The sequence below is a fragment of the Phragmites australis genome, chromosome 1 (assembly GCF_958298935.1).
Source record: "Phragmites australis chromosome 1, lpPhrAust1.1, whole genome shotgun sequence".
Classification (NCBI taxonomy): domain Eukaryota; kingdom Viridiplantae; phylum Streptophyta; class Magnoliopsida; order Poales; family Poaceae; genus Phragmites; species Phragmites australis.
In genome coordinates, this window is record NC_084921.1 from 19,779,565 (window position 1) to 19,792,543 (window position 12,979).

The 12,979-nt window shown below is 41.4% G+C and overlaps 2 protein-coding genes across 2 annotated transcripts; one reads left to right on the top strand and one right to left on the bottom strand.

Annotated features, from left to right (window-relative positions):
• Positions 1 to 765: 765 nt before the first annotated feature.
• On the top strand, positions 766 to 5,664 carry LOC133912300 (NPL4-like protein). The gene is made up of 2 exons (XM_062354968.1): positions 766 to 1,986; positions 4,868 to 5,664. Exons 1-2 carry the CDS (start codon positions 988 to 990, stop codon positions 5,120 to 5,122), a joined length of 1,254 nt encoding a protein of 417 aa, XP_062210952.1. The 5' UTR covers positions 766 to 987; the 3' UTR covers positions 5,123 to 5,664.
• A 415-nt stretch (positions 5,665 to 6,079) lies between these two features.
• On the bottom strand, positions 6,080 to 6,638 carry LOC133883342 (peroxidase 1-like). The gene is made up of 2 exons (XM_062322642.1): positions 6,462 to 6,638; positions 6,080 to 6,382 (listed from the first exon to the last, which is right to left on the bottom strand). The coding sequence occupies exons 1-2, from the start codon at positions 6,636 to 6,638 to the stop codon at positions 6,080 to 6,082; spliced, it is 480 nt and encodes a 159-aa protein (XP_062178626.1).
• Positions 6,639 to 12,979: the final 6,341 nt, after the last annotated feature.

The following is a 12,979-nucleotide window of genomic DNA, read 5'->3' on the forward strand; positions in this document are numbered from 1 at the left end:
AGTCAGGGTTATAACACGTCACTAATGACCTTCAACAAAGAAAATTAAAAGGATAAAATATCCGATTTCTATCACAACTACGTGATAGCAGAGGTGGTAAGGTGGCTACGCGCGAGGAGGAGATCGCTGGTTCGATTCCTATAGAACGCAAAATTGAAAACAATGTGAAAAAAACGTGGCTTGTAAGGCAGATGGGATGGTCCTGCGTTGGGATGGATCATGTGAAAAAATATTTTTTTTTACCATTTTATATTCAAAAAATAAAAAAATTTCATCGGTCATTAATGAACGGTCAAGATTACAACTTGTCACTAATATTCAGTCCAGTTACGACCCGTTAATAATAAAATTATTAGTGACAGATCATGATTATAACCTGATCTTAATAATCTCATTAGTGACGTGTCTAATAACATATCATTAATAACGTGATAAAAATTATAAGTATGAGGATCTATAACTAATACTGATCAATCACCTATCACTAATAATTTTTTTATGTAGTGATGTACTCTAATAGAAACTACGCCCATTTCTATGAAACGTCCCTCCACCGATTCAGCTCAAAAACGAGAAATGTTTCGCGGAGAACGGTGAGATGCGACCTGTTTAGATCGCCTCGGGCCCATTATAAGGCCTGAGTATAGACTCTTTTAACATCCTACATTGTCTGAAACGGCCAATCCATATAGATGAGCCTGAATTTGATTCAAATTCGTGGTCCACGTGGAATTACAAACGGGCCAGGTGTGCCAGTGCCAACACGCAACCACCGCCCAACGCTTTCGGAATCTCCATCTCCATCCCCATCCGAAGCAAGCCCTCCCCTCTCCGGCTCTCTCCCCCGCCGTCTCGCCTCCTCCTCCCTCCTAGCTCCGTTTCCGCCCGCCACCCCGACTCGGCCTATAAATCGCACCACACCACCCCCCGAATCCCCCCCAAAACCCACCACCGAAGCCAAGCGCAAGCAGCAGCCCCGCCGCCACGATGATCCTCCGCATCCGCAGCCGCGACGGCACGGACCGCATCACGGTGCCGGAATCGGCCTCCGCCACCGTCGCCGACCTGCAGCGCCTCATAGAGTCCCACCTCACCGTCCCCGTCCCCCTTCAGCGCATCTCCCTCGACCCCGCCCTCCTCCTCCCCAAGCCCTCAGCCGCCGTCCCCCTGCTCTCCGACCCGGCCGCCCCGCTCGCCTCGCTCCGCCTCGCCAACGGCACCTTCGTCTACCTCGCCTACCCGCCCGACGCGCGCTCCGCCCGCCCGCCGCCTCCCAAGGTGCTCTCCGCCGCGGGCTCCTTTGGCAGGAAGATGACCATGGACGACCTCATCGCGCGTCAGATCCGCGTCACCCGCCAGGAGGCCCCGCTCTGCGCGGCCGCATCCTTCGACCGCGACGCCGCCAACGCGTTCCAGCTCCATGTCGCCGAGTCACTCGCCTTCGCCGTCAAGCGGGCGGGCTTCCTCTACGGCCGCGTCGACGCCGAGACCAAGGAGGTCTTCGTCGACTTTATCTACGAGCCGCCGCAGCAAGGCTCCGAGGACGTGGTCCAGCTCATGCGGAACCCCGACGAGGAGGCCCGCGTCGACGCCATCGCCGAGGGGCTCGGGATGCGCCGGGTCGGCCTCGTGTTCACGCAGGCCGTGGGGAGGAAGGCCAGCGACACCGGCGAGTACACCATGTCCAACCGGGAGGTGGTGCAGGCCGCCCAGCTGCAGGCGGAGGGTGGGATCCCGGAGTGGGTCACGGCCATAGTTAAGCTGGAGGTTGGGGACGACGGCACCGGGGATGTGCACTTTGAGGCCTTCCAGATGAGCGAGATTTGTGTCAAGCTCTTCAAGGATGGGGTACTAGAAACTGAGGTTGGGGATTCTGACGATCCCCGGTTGTCAAAGATGCGGAAGCAGGTGGTGGCAGGGGGGAAAGATACCATGGAGGTGGACAATGACTTCTTCCTCGTGCCTGTCAAGATCTCCGATCACCAGGTATATTTCTTCATTCAATTGTGTATCTGTTTCTTGGTGAATTTAGTTGCTCTGATGGAAAAAATGAGAGTGCAATCTTCATGTGAGAATAGGACATGCACAGGGATTGAATATAATTAGGCTGAGCTGCACAAACATGTTTGAATCGTTAGGTGATCTGATTATATCTGCAGCTTTAATTTGATGCTATGTTGTGCAACCTAGTGGCAAAGTCGAACCTTTAATAATAAACCAAGATGATGTGTTCCTGTATGTGTATAAAACTTAAATCTAGCCATGGAACTTACTAGTTAGTGAACATAGTAGATTTGTTTCCTCAAAAACATAGTAGATTTGCAGCGTGGGTCACATATAAATAACAAATTTTCCAATTCAAGGGCAAAATTAGAACTTCTCTGTTAAGAAGAAAGATTGGTGCTTTACTTGCAGTTGCCTAATTCATGAGTTATTTTTTACCCTTCAAATTACACGTGTCCTGTTAAATTCACAGTTATCCATGCTTATCAGTTGGAACTGAGAATTAGAAGTTGATCACATACATTTTCTTTTCCTGCAAGAGTAACCTGGCACACTATATTGGTGGAAGAAAGAAAATGTCTTCTTTCTGTGTGATTCTTGAAGTGACACAACCTAATCCATGTAGAATATAAAGAAAGTGTTTTTCGTCAATAAATCCGTGAATGACATCCAGATGTATGTGATGTTATGACTTAACCATCATTTTCACTGTAGATGTGCCTAATATCCAACCTGCCTAGGTAAAATCCACAAATTGGGGTTGGTGAGGTCACAAAGATTTGGAGTTTCAGTATATCATATGTCCAACCTGCCTAGCTAAAATCCACAAATTGGGGCTGGTGAGGTTACAAAGATTTGGAGTTTCAGTATATCATATTGTTGGTTTCAACAAAGAAGTAGGAGCTCTGGTATTTGCTTAAAAAATGAGATTAGTACATGTCCTGGTCCTAGGACTAGAATGAATGTCTCCTGTAAGGAAGAGACTATGGAGAGTGGTCTGCCTTACAGAATACAAATGTTATGAGACATCTAAGTTTGGAAAAAAATTTATCATAAGAATAGATGATTTCCTTGATTTTTGTGTGCTTTTAGGAAAAAAGGATGGCAGTGTGCTGAGGGGGAAGGTAGGAATGGACGGGAGTGTATCAGCTCAGAGTCGCAATATAGCTGTTCTGGCATGTACTGATTTATTGCTGCTGTAGAGATTACTTGGTTTGTGAAAATATTTTAAGCGAAGCTGTAGAAGATAATAAAATCAACATCTATGACCTAGAATTTACTATATCTTTGCTTTTCTTCAAATATTTTATGGATCTTCCTGTAAAAGGAATTATCGGTATCGGTATCGTCATCTTAAGGGACCTAGAATCCACTATATCTTTGCTTTTTCTCAAATATTCTATGGATCTACCTTCAAAAAGAATTCTAAGAATCTTCATCTTAAAGGATCTAAGGCTCTAAAATCCCAACTTTTTATCCAATGCACGATTCCCCACTTTCGGTGCAAAGAAACCAAAAAGGCCAGCTAAAGGTTGCAATATGACCTAGTTGGGAAGTTTGCTTGCTCCTTTGTAGTTATTTTTTGTTTTATGAGATTATACCTTGATCTCAGAAAATGAATTTTACCTAGCATACTCTTAGACCTATGTTATATACCATGCCAATTTATATTAAACTTTCTCTTTTGAAAAATTATACTCAACTTGGTAACGTGGGTAATCGAGACGATTTTCTTCTTTTTCATTTTCCAACAGACCTAAAGCCTTTAATTCTCACACTGCAATCAAGCAGGAAACATGCTTTGCTGGGTGCTGTATATTCCAATCATGCAGCTGCTCATGATTAGTTATTGGACACAGTTCTCACATCTTTGGCATGATAAATTACAAATGTTAAAATTATTTTAAATTGCATGTTTGTTTCCATAATAAGCATGCATCTTTTTATGAGATGCTTAGCTTAAAATCAAGGAAAGATTATCCTCATGATTTTGTTCCCTTTTTTTTTTAATTCACGTTAAAATCTAGGGCGCGTTTGGATTGCAGCCCTGAGCTGCCCAGCCAACTTTTCGGCGTTTACCATAAGCGTGGGCACGCATTTGGATGGACGCCAATTTTTTTGGCTTGCCCACGCCAGCACTGTCTCGCCCAGTCACTTTCACGCCAACGCACGGGCGAGACGTGGGTGGGGAAATCCTCTGCCAACTTTTTGGCGAGCCCATGTGTTGGCGGGGTGAGTGCAGGCTAAAACCAAACGAGCCCCTAATGCATAGAAACTGAATAATTGCAAGTGTGCTACAGTTGCATGGTAGTAGTGTTGATTTAGTGTGACCTGCATGGTCTCTTATTTGTGTTGTTTTGTGGACCGCTTGTTATGGATTATTCATATGTGTCTTCACAGATTAAGCAGCGGTGTAGTATCAGATCCCAAAGATAGTAAGTTCTTTTTTCTTATGGGAAAAAGTCTTTTTCAAATCTTTTGTTTCTTACCTGAACATCTTACCTGAACATGGACATTCCCTCTTATTTTAGTACGATTGCGGGTTAATTGAGGTTTTTATATGGTAGTGATTCTTGTTTATGATAATACCCAACTCTTGTACAATAATAGTTATTGCAGTTTCTCCCATACTTCCTGAGATGTCCAAAAGGTTATTGACTGCACTAGATCACATAGTACGAATCTTCAAGATTCTGTTGGAGATATTTTTTTACTGTTCTGTGTTGAGACATCATTGCGTTTCATATTTCCACCCAAGGAAGAAAGGAGTCGGTTCACTGTACTCTTTTCGTGTTAGTTGATTACAGATTTACCATTTTCACTTGTTTAGATGTACTAACCTTAGGCTGCTTTGTGTATACAGGGTCTACTGTCAGTAGGCTTTCCTATAGAGAACCGTGGAAGCCCTGTAGGAATGAGCGCACTGAGAAGCCACCTGGACCGTGTGAAGCACCTGCCATTTGTGAAGCGGATCTCCGACTTCCATTTGCTTCTCCAGGTCGCTAGTTTCCTAGATGTAAAAGCAGACGTGCCTGCCCTAGCTGCATGTGTAAAAACTCAGAGCAGAGTGCCCGAGGGTTACCAGCTTTTGATCGAGTCCTTGGCTAGTCAGGGATAATCTTGCTTCTGAAAGCAAGACACGATGATGCTTAATCTACTTGTCATATTATGTGTAAGTTATGGATGTCTCGGGTGTGCAAGTCTTGTTCGATTTCGTATGGGCTTACCTTTCTGCAAGCGCGACATCTTTCATTATGGGGGCAATCTAGTCCTGCACTGACTGAAACCCAAGTCTTACGGTGCACTACCTGAAGCTTGAAGGTGGGGAACAACGGTGGTTCTGAATGACATGGTGGAAACATATAAAAAAACTGTCAGGACTGTTCTGTTCTGCATATAAATAACTGTCAGGACTGTTCTGTTCTGCATATAAATAACTGTCAGGATTGTATCTGTTCTGTGTGCAACGCTTAGTTCAAGTACAGTTGAGGGTAATAATTTCTTTGTTGTGGTCAATATATTGTCACTGATTCCATCTTCCATCTTGGATTAGTTATGTCACTATGTGGCCATGGCGTCAGGGTTCTATTTTTTACTCGAGTTTGTTCATGTTGCACGCATTGGAGTTTGGATCGCTAAAGAATGGTTACTGAAGTGAAATTTACAAGTTGTTGAGCCGTGTTGTAAGATATTTATACTAAAAGGTTAAGAGGAAATTAAAAGGAACTAACAGAAGTTTCTGCTTTTTAAAAAGGTTTTCATTCATATTTATATTGACAGTTCACCAAGATTGTTCCTTGGGACGAGCCCGACGACAGAACTGCAGCAGTATCTATATCATCTGTTATCTCTATGTAGTTTTCTGCACGTTATATTTGCCATTTTCTTGATCTTATAACGCTACACAATTGATCTTTCTCTCCCCACCATTTAGAAAGGGAACAAAGGTAACTCTTGTTGTACACCTTCCACCAAGATATTATATCGGCACACATATATGCACTTCGAATGAACAATCTTCAGACCGAGGTAGTTGTATGCATATACGAAACTATATATCTGTATGTGTGCCGGTCTAGGAGTTGACGACGTTGCATTTATTCCTAATCTGGCCGTTGGCGCCGGTGAGCACGCCGATCTGTCCCATGCGCTTGATGGAGTTCTTGAAGCTGTCGAAGAAGACGCCGGGGTCCTGCAGCTTGTCGACGATGTTGGCGGCGCGGGCGTTGGTGAGCAGCGCGGCGTCGGAGGTGAACATGCCCTGGTGCGCCTTGAGGTTGACGGAGTAGTGGTTGTTGAAGGAGAGGCTGCTGCCGGGGTCCATGAGCACCACCGTCGTGTTGTCGTTCAGGTCCTGGAGGTTACGCCGGCACTGACCCTGCACATGTATAGATATGCATATATACATGTATGGTGTGAATACTGAATAGAGATTTGCAGTCACAAAACTTGGATACTGGATAGAGATTATACAGGAGGAGGAGTAGCTGGAGGAATTTGGCGTAGGTTCGGTTGAGGGAGGGGTCGACGTCGCTGGGGTTGTCCTTGCCGGTGAAGTTGAAGAGCCTCGAGCTGAACAGGTTGCGGTGCCCTACCCCGATCGTGTGCCCGCCTGGTGTGCAGTGCAGGGACATGGGATGAGAGAAATGTGAAAGTTAAGATGCAAGTTACTGAGTGTTCTGATGCGAGTCCAAAACTGGAGGAAAACACAAGAACTTGGAACAAATTGAATTGGCAGTTACTCTGCAAAAAAAGCAGACGGATATTCACATGCCCTCTGGACTTAAACGAAAAATAGTCTTCAGGGTTCAGAAGACTTCCCGGTCTGACTAAGTTTTGCATGGGGTTCGTCATCATAGTTAATTAGGCAAATTAAAAAACTTAGCTGCGGAATGACCTTCCATCAATAAGCCAAATTTTGTGTGTTTATTAGTAGTGACCACGTACCTGTGTTGTTTTCACTCCATCATCCATGTTTTTATTTGTTGTTCTTAACTGTGGTTCTAGCGTGCGTCAAACACAATGTCTCCATGTCTAACCTGTTGCAATTGCAATCACTTTAATCGGGGAGCTATATCAATCATAATCAAAGAGGTGTTACAACGAAAACAAAGCTTCAGGTAGGGACTAATTGGTCTAATCGACATTCAAGACATTTCATTTTGGCGTCAACACTAGAACACTACATAAAAAATCAGCAAATAAGACATCACATTAATGACGGTCGCTCAACACGCGTCACTAAATACCCTATTAGTGACAGATCCAATAAGAACGTGTCACTAATGTCCTTTTTGATCAGGACCAAATATAGACCAATCACTAATGAGTGGTTATTAATGACAGGTAGTAACATGACCTGTCACTAATAATAATAGTGACGGATTAAGTTGTAACTTGTCACTAATGATTAGATCATCAATGACGGATCATCTTAGACTAGTCATTAGTAACGGGTCAAGTTGTGACCCATCACTAATGATAAGTTCATCAGTGACGAGTCGCCCTAAACCAGTCATTAGTGACGGGTCATAACTTGACCCGTCACTAGTGATAAGGTCATCAGTGATAGGTCGTCCTAGGTCAGTTATTAGTAACAGATCAACTTTTAATCGGTCACTAATGACCAACTCCAGTCACTAATGACGGTATTCACAAATAATTTTTATTTTTATTTTATTTTTCTCTTATTTTCCTCACCTCAATAGCACTAGAATAGGAATTATTATATATTTCTACTCAAGTTTGATATAAGGTGTGGTGGCTATAGACACAAACGCGCATTCTAAAAATAGTGCAGAAACTTCTAGGGGCGAGAACTCAATCTTCCAAACCATTTTTTACCTCGAAAAATTCTCCAAACCCAATAAAGTTGGAAAGAAACGGATGTAACTTTTTTTATGACCATAGAGTAAAAAAAAAAGTCAAAATCATATGCAAAAGTTATGTTGGTTTTATCAAATGCACTCCGGATCACCTATCAAATTATAACTCTCAATAAAATTTGGCAAAATTAGTCATTAGTAACGGGTCATGATTACGACGTATCGTTAATGACCTTCGGCAAAGAAGTTTAAAAAAATAAAATATCCGGTTTCTATCACAACTACGTGATAGCAGAGGTGGTAAAGTGGCTACATACGTGAGGAGATCGCGGGTTCGATTCCCATGAAACATAAATTTGAAAAGAATGTGAAAAAAATTGGCTTGTGAGGCATATGGGATGGACCTACGTTGGGATGATTTGGGTGAAAAATATTTTTTACTTTTGTGTAAAAAATACGAAAAATATTCATCGGTCATTAGTGACAGGTTAAAATTACATCCCGTCACTAATGTTCGATCAATACGACCCGTCACTAATGACTGAACATTAGTGACGGCCGTCACTAATGATCTCATTAGTGATGGGTCATCACTCCTCACTAATAACCTATTATTAGTGATACGATAAGAGTAACGGGTACAGAACATGTCACTAATGCCGATAATCACCAGTCACTATTTTTTTTTCGCGTAGTGGAAGAAGCTAAAACAATTTTGCATTAAGAAAAATAAATACCTAAATTCGAGCCGAATGCAGGTTATAGGTCTTAATGGCTAATGTGCACAAGAAAAAAAAATAAGAAAAGCTACATAAAACTGAAGTCACCATGCATTCACGTGCAATGATTCCTGCCAGTTAGGGATGATAATTTATCTCGATTACCGAATTATCCAGGGGTACATACTCGAATAAGGTAGGGTATAGGTAGCAAATAATACCTAAGGATATGTTCGTGAGTAAAAAATACTACCCGACAGTTAAACAAGTACAAGTATAAGACATACCTATACCCGTGAAACCTATATACATGTTATATAAATATCTCACTTTCAAACCCTAACATTCTACATCATATAAATACTAAACCCCGACCCACCCCGCCATGCCACGCCGCTTTGTCTCACCGCCGCCGCCCCACATCGCACCGCCCCGGCCCGCCCTGTCTCGCTGCTGCCTCCCTACACCACCCCACTGCATCGCCCTGCCTTGCCCCGCCTCGGCCCACCTGTAGCGAAAATGGCACTATTAGACTATAATTGTGAGTTTGGTGTTTAATTACAATATGCCTCTGAAAAAAAATTGAATTGACAGTTACTCTGAAAAAAAAACAGACGGATATTCACATGCCCTCTGGACTTTAACGAAAAATACTCTTCAGGGTTCAGAAGACTGCCCGGTCTGACTAAGTTTTGCATGGGGTTCGTCATCATAATTAATTAGGTAAATTAAAGAAACTTAGCTGCGTAATGACCTCCCATCAATAAGCCAATTTTTGTGTGTTTGTTAGTAGTGACCACGTACCTGTGTTGTTTTCGCTCCATCATCCACGTTTTTATTTGTTGTTCTTAACAGTGGTTCTAGCGCGCTTCAAACACAATGTCTACATGTCTAACCTGTTGCAATTGCAATCACTTTAATCGGGGAGCTACATCAATCATAATCAAAGAGGTGTTACCATGAAAACAAAGCTTCAGGTAGGGACTAATTGGTCTAATCAACATTCAAAACATTTCATTTTGGCATCAACACTAGTAACGACTGCTTAATACATGTCATTAATATCATATTAGTGACGGGTCTAATAAGGACGGGTCATTAATGTCCCTTCCGATCGGAACCAGATATAGACCCGTCACTAATGAGTGGTCATTAGTGACGGGTCGTAACATGATCTGTCACTATAATAATAGTGCCGGGTCAAGTTATGATCCGTCATTACTGACTATGTCATTAGTGACGGGTTGTCCTAGGTCAGTCATTAGTGACGGGTCATAAATTGACCCGTCACTAATGATAAGGTCATCAGTAACGGATCGTCGTAGGCCAGTCATTAGTGACGAGCCACAACTTGACTCGTCACTAATGATAAGGTCATAAATGACGAGTCGTCCTAGTCTAGTCATTAGTGATGGGTCAACAACTTGATGTTAACCCAACAACTCTAAAAAGCTATTAACACCAGATGATTCGGTGAGAACAGTAGTACTAACACTGGATCATCCGGTGTGTACACTCTTATAAACTAGTCATTGGAACCCCACTTAAACCACTGTGAACACCGGATACTCCGATGTATACTGCAACATCATCACTGGACATTCTGATGAGTATACCTTAGCCATCCGATCAAACATCTTCTCTGTGTAAATTGCTCTGGTGCCTTCTCCGATACTTATAAATTCATCACAGGACTATCCGGTGAGCAATCCTCAGCCATCCGAGCCAAATGCAACCCTCTCTGGAAAATATGCTCCGGTGTACACATGACTTCATCACCGGACCATCCGATAGCTTGACCTTCACTTGCCTCTTTATAATGTTCATTGTCCGGTGTATTTGTCTGTTGTACTCTTGATTCATCACTAGACTATCTGATACCTTCAAAATCTTTTGCCTAGAACCAAATGCTCTGTGTGTATTGCTTGTTGAACACCGAATCATCCGGTCAGTTGATCTTCAACTTCAAGTCTTGAAATTGTCTCTACTAGAATTACTCCGATACTTCTACCCATTTGACACCGGACCATCCAGTGAGGCAAAATTGCATATGTCTGTATGCATTATTTATTGTCTGATGTGTGCAATACATTGAACAACGGACCATCCGATGAGAACAAAACTTCTGGAACTTCTCTAAGTTAACCAAACTTTGTCCCTGCTTCGGTGGCTCCTTCATGTATTGCATTCATGAGACCTACTAATATATATTCTTGACAAACATGTTAGTCCCATTGAATATATCGTCATTAATCATCAAAATCACAAACATGGCTTAATAGATCCATTTTCCCTACAATCTCCCTATTTTTTGTGATTGATGACAATACAACAAAAGCAAATGGTAAATAACAAATAATACCAAATGTAAAGATCATAAATGAGCACAAAGTCTTACCACATTGCTTAGATGCATGTTATTACCAATTAGTCCCCTTTTGTTGTGGCTCTCCCTTTCTCCATTGCCATTATCTCCCTCGATCAACCTATGCAATAGCTTCTCTTTTGTCGATCTAGGCACCTTATTTTTCTTCTAGCATTTTCTTCTTCTCTCCCTTTGTCAACTTAGACATTCCTAGACCATCTTGCTTGTTGCTATAATCTCCCTTACCTTATTACTTGCTTCTTTCTTTGATCATCTAAATTCTCCCTTTTTGTCAACAATCTTAAAACAGACTATATACACATGTTGAACTCAAAGAGAAAAATATTAGAGCATATGAGAGAGAGCTTCACAAATCATGATCCAATTGAAAGTATACCAATTGAATGGATATCACTACAAAAATGAAAGATATCAATTGTAGGGTATGATACCAATTGTAAGCTATAAAAGTAGATGAATCATAATTTATAAAACTCACATAATATAGTCTAAACTCTCCCTATATGTGTGCATACATATGATGAGAATAAAATATATGCACAACTAAATAATATGTCAAGATAGTAAGTTTAAGTTACATTATGCATGAATGTAGCTTAAATGAACACAAATTTGACAATGATACCAATTGAAGCATTTGAGCATTGCATACCTATAGAGACATGTTGATTGTTCCATGAGACTACAAAAGATATCACTAGCAACATATGTTAATCTCAAAATCACAACCTATAGGATATACTCTCCTAAATGTGTGCATACACGTGTTGAATACTTGTGAGATATATACACTTGTTATTGATAACAATGGGGATTTATCCTATAGATTGGATCATGGCATATAAAAGATATCAATTGTAAAACTAGTGTTATAAAAGAAACCTACCACTAATAAGTAATGTAGGTTGCTCATGGATAAGAGAGAAACACAAGCAACCTACTAAATGAAAATCTACACTAGGTATTGTAATATATTAAAATAAGCATATGCAAACCTAGTCAAGGTAAATGAGCTACATCGAATGAAAGGATTTTGCAACTAGCTTTATTACCTCCTTTTCTTTTGGATGGGGATTTGGGTATATGATGTTCATGATCTACACTTGGCTTCTTTGCTTTTACTTTTACTTTATCTTGTGAGTCAAATCTCCAAATCCCCATAGTCACTTCGGGGCTTCAAGTCTTCTTTGGAACCCAAATCGATTAGGGCCCTTTCATATTGGTGATGACTTTCTTTGACACCCAAATAGGTTGATTCCACCTTCGATCATTCTTCCCAATCATGTGTATAACCACCTTGTCATTTCCCTTCTTCTTGAGCTTGTAGTAGTTACTCTTTATCTTGTTCTTATAGTTAGCCTTGGTGTAGAGGTTGAAGGTCTTGTTAGAGAGGTTCGCTGTCTTCTTCTTCTCCTTGGTCTCCTTCTTCACTTGCTTACATTGAAAGGACTTGTGGCCTTCTTAATAGCTTTTGAAGCATGTCACGGTTGACCCATTCGCAAGCTTCTTCACCATGAAAGCACGGTAATCTTGAGGAGGTTGAACATATCCTTTGCCCTTTAATCTTGCTAAGTCCTCCTTGAGCTTCTTCACTTCTTGCTTAAGCTCATCATTCTATTGTGCAATGAGTTCATTAGATTATTCTACAACAACATTCTCAACATAAATCTCATTGCAAAGGGGTGAGCTAGATAAAGTATATAAATCATCACAAGAAGTGGAAGTATCTACCTTAGGATTGTAATTAGAAAGAGATGTAGATTACTTCAAAGGCAACTTAGTTTGAGATTCAATGCACTCAAATTTAGCTTTAAGCTTTTCATGCTCTTTGTTTAGCAATTGGAATTTGCTTAGGAATTGTTCATAATTGGAACAAAGGTAGCATGAATATTATTGAGAGCATTGAATTTCTTTAGTTTTTTAGATTGTTTCTTTAAAGCCATTTATTTCTCATTGATCAAAGAAAGGAGTTCATCATAGGAGGGAGAATACTCATCGGATTCATCATCATTTACATTGCTATCTATACCTTTTGTCATAAGATA

Coding starts and splice junctions, on each gene's coding strand:
- LOC133912300 (XM_062354968.1), top strand. CDS start 988: ATGATCCTCCGCATCCGCAGCCGCGACGGCACGGACCGCATCACGGTG. Junction 1,987..4,867: donor TCAAGATCTCCGATCACCAG/GTATATTTCTTC, acceptor TTGTGTATACAG/GGTCTACTGTCAGTAGGCTT.
- LOC133883342 (XM_062322642.1), bottom strand. CDS start 6,638: ATGTCCCTGCACTGCACACCAGGCGGGCACACGATCGGGGTAGGGCAC. Junction 6,383..6,461: donor TCCTGTATAATCTCTATCCA/GTATCCAAGTTT, acceptor ATACATGTGCAG/GGTCAGTGCCGGCGTAACCT.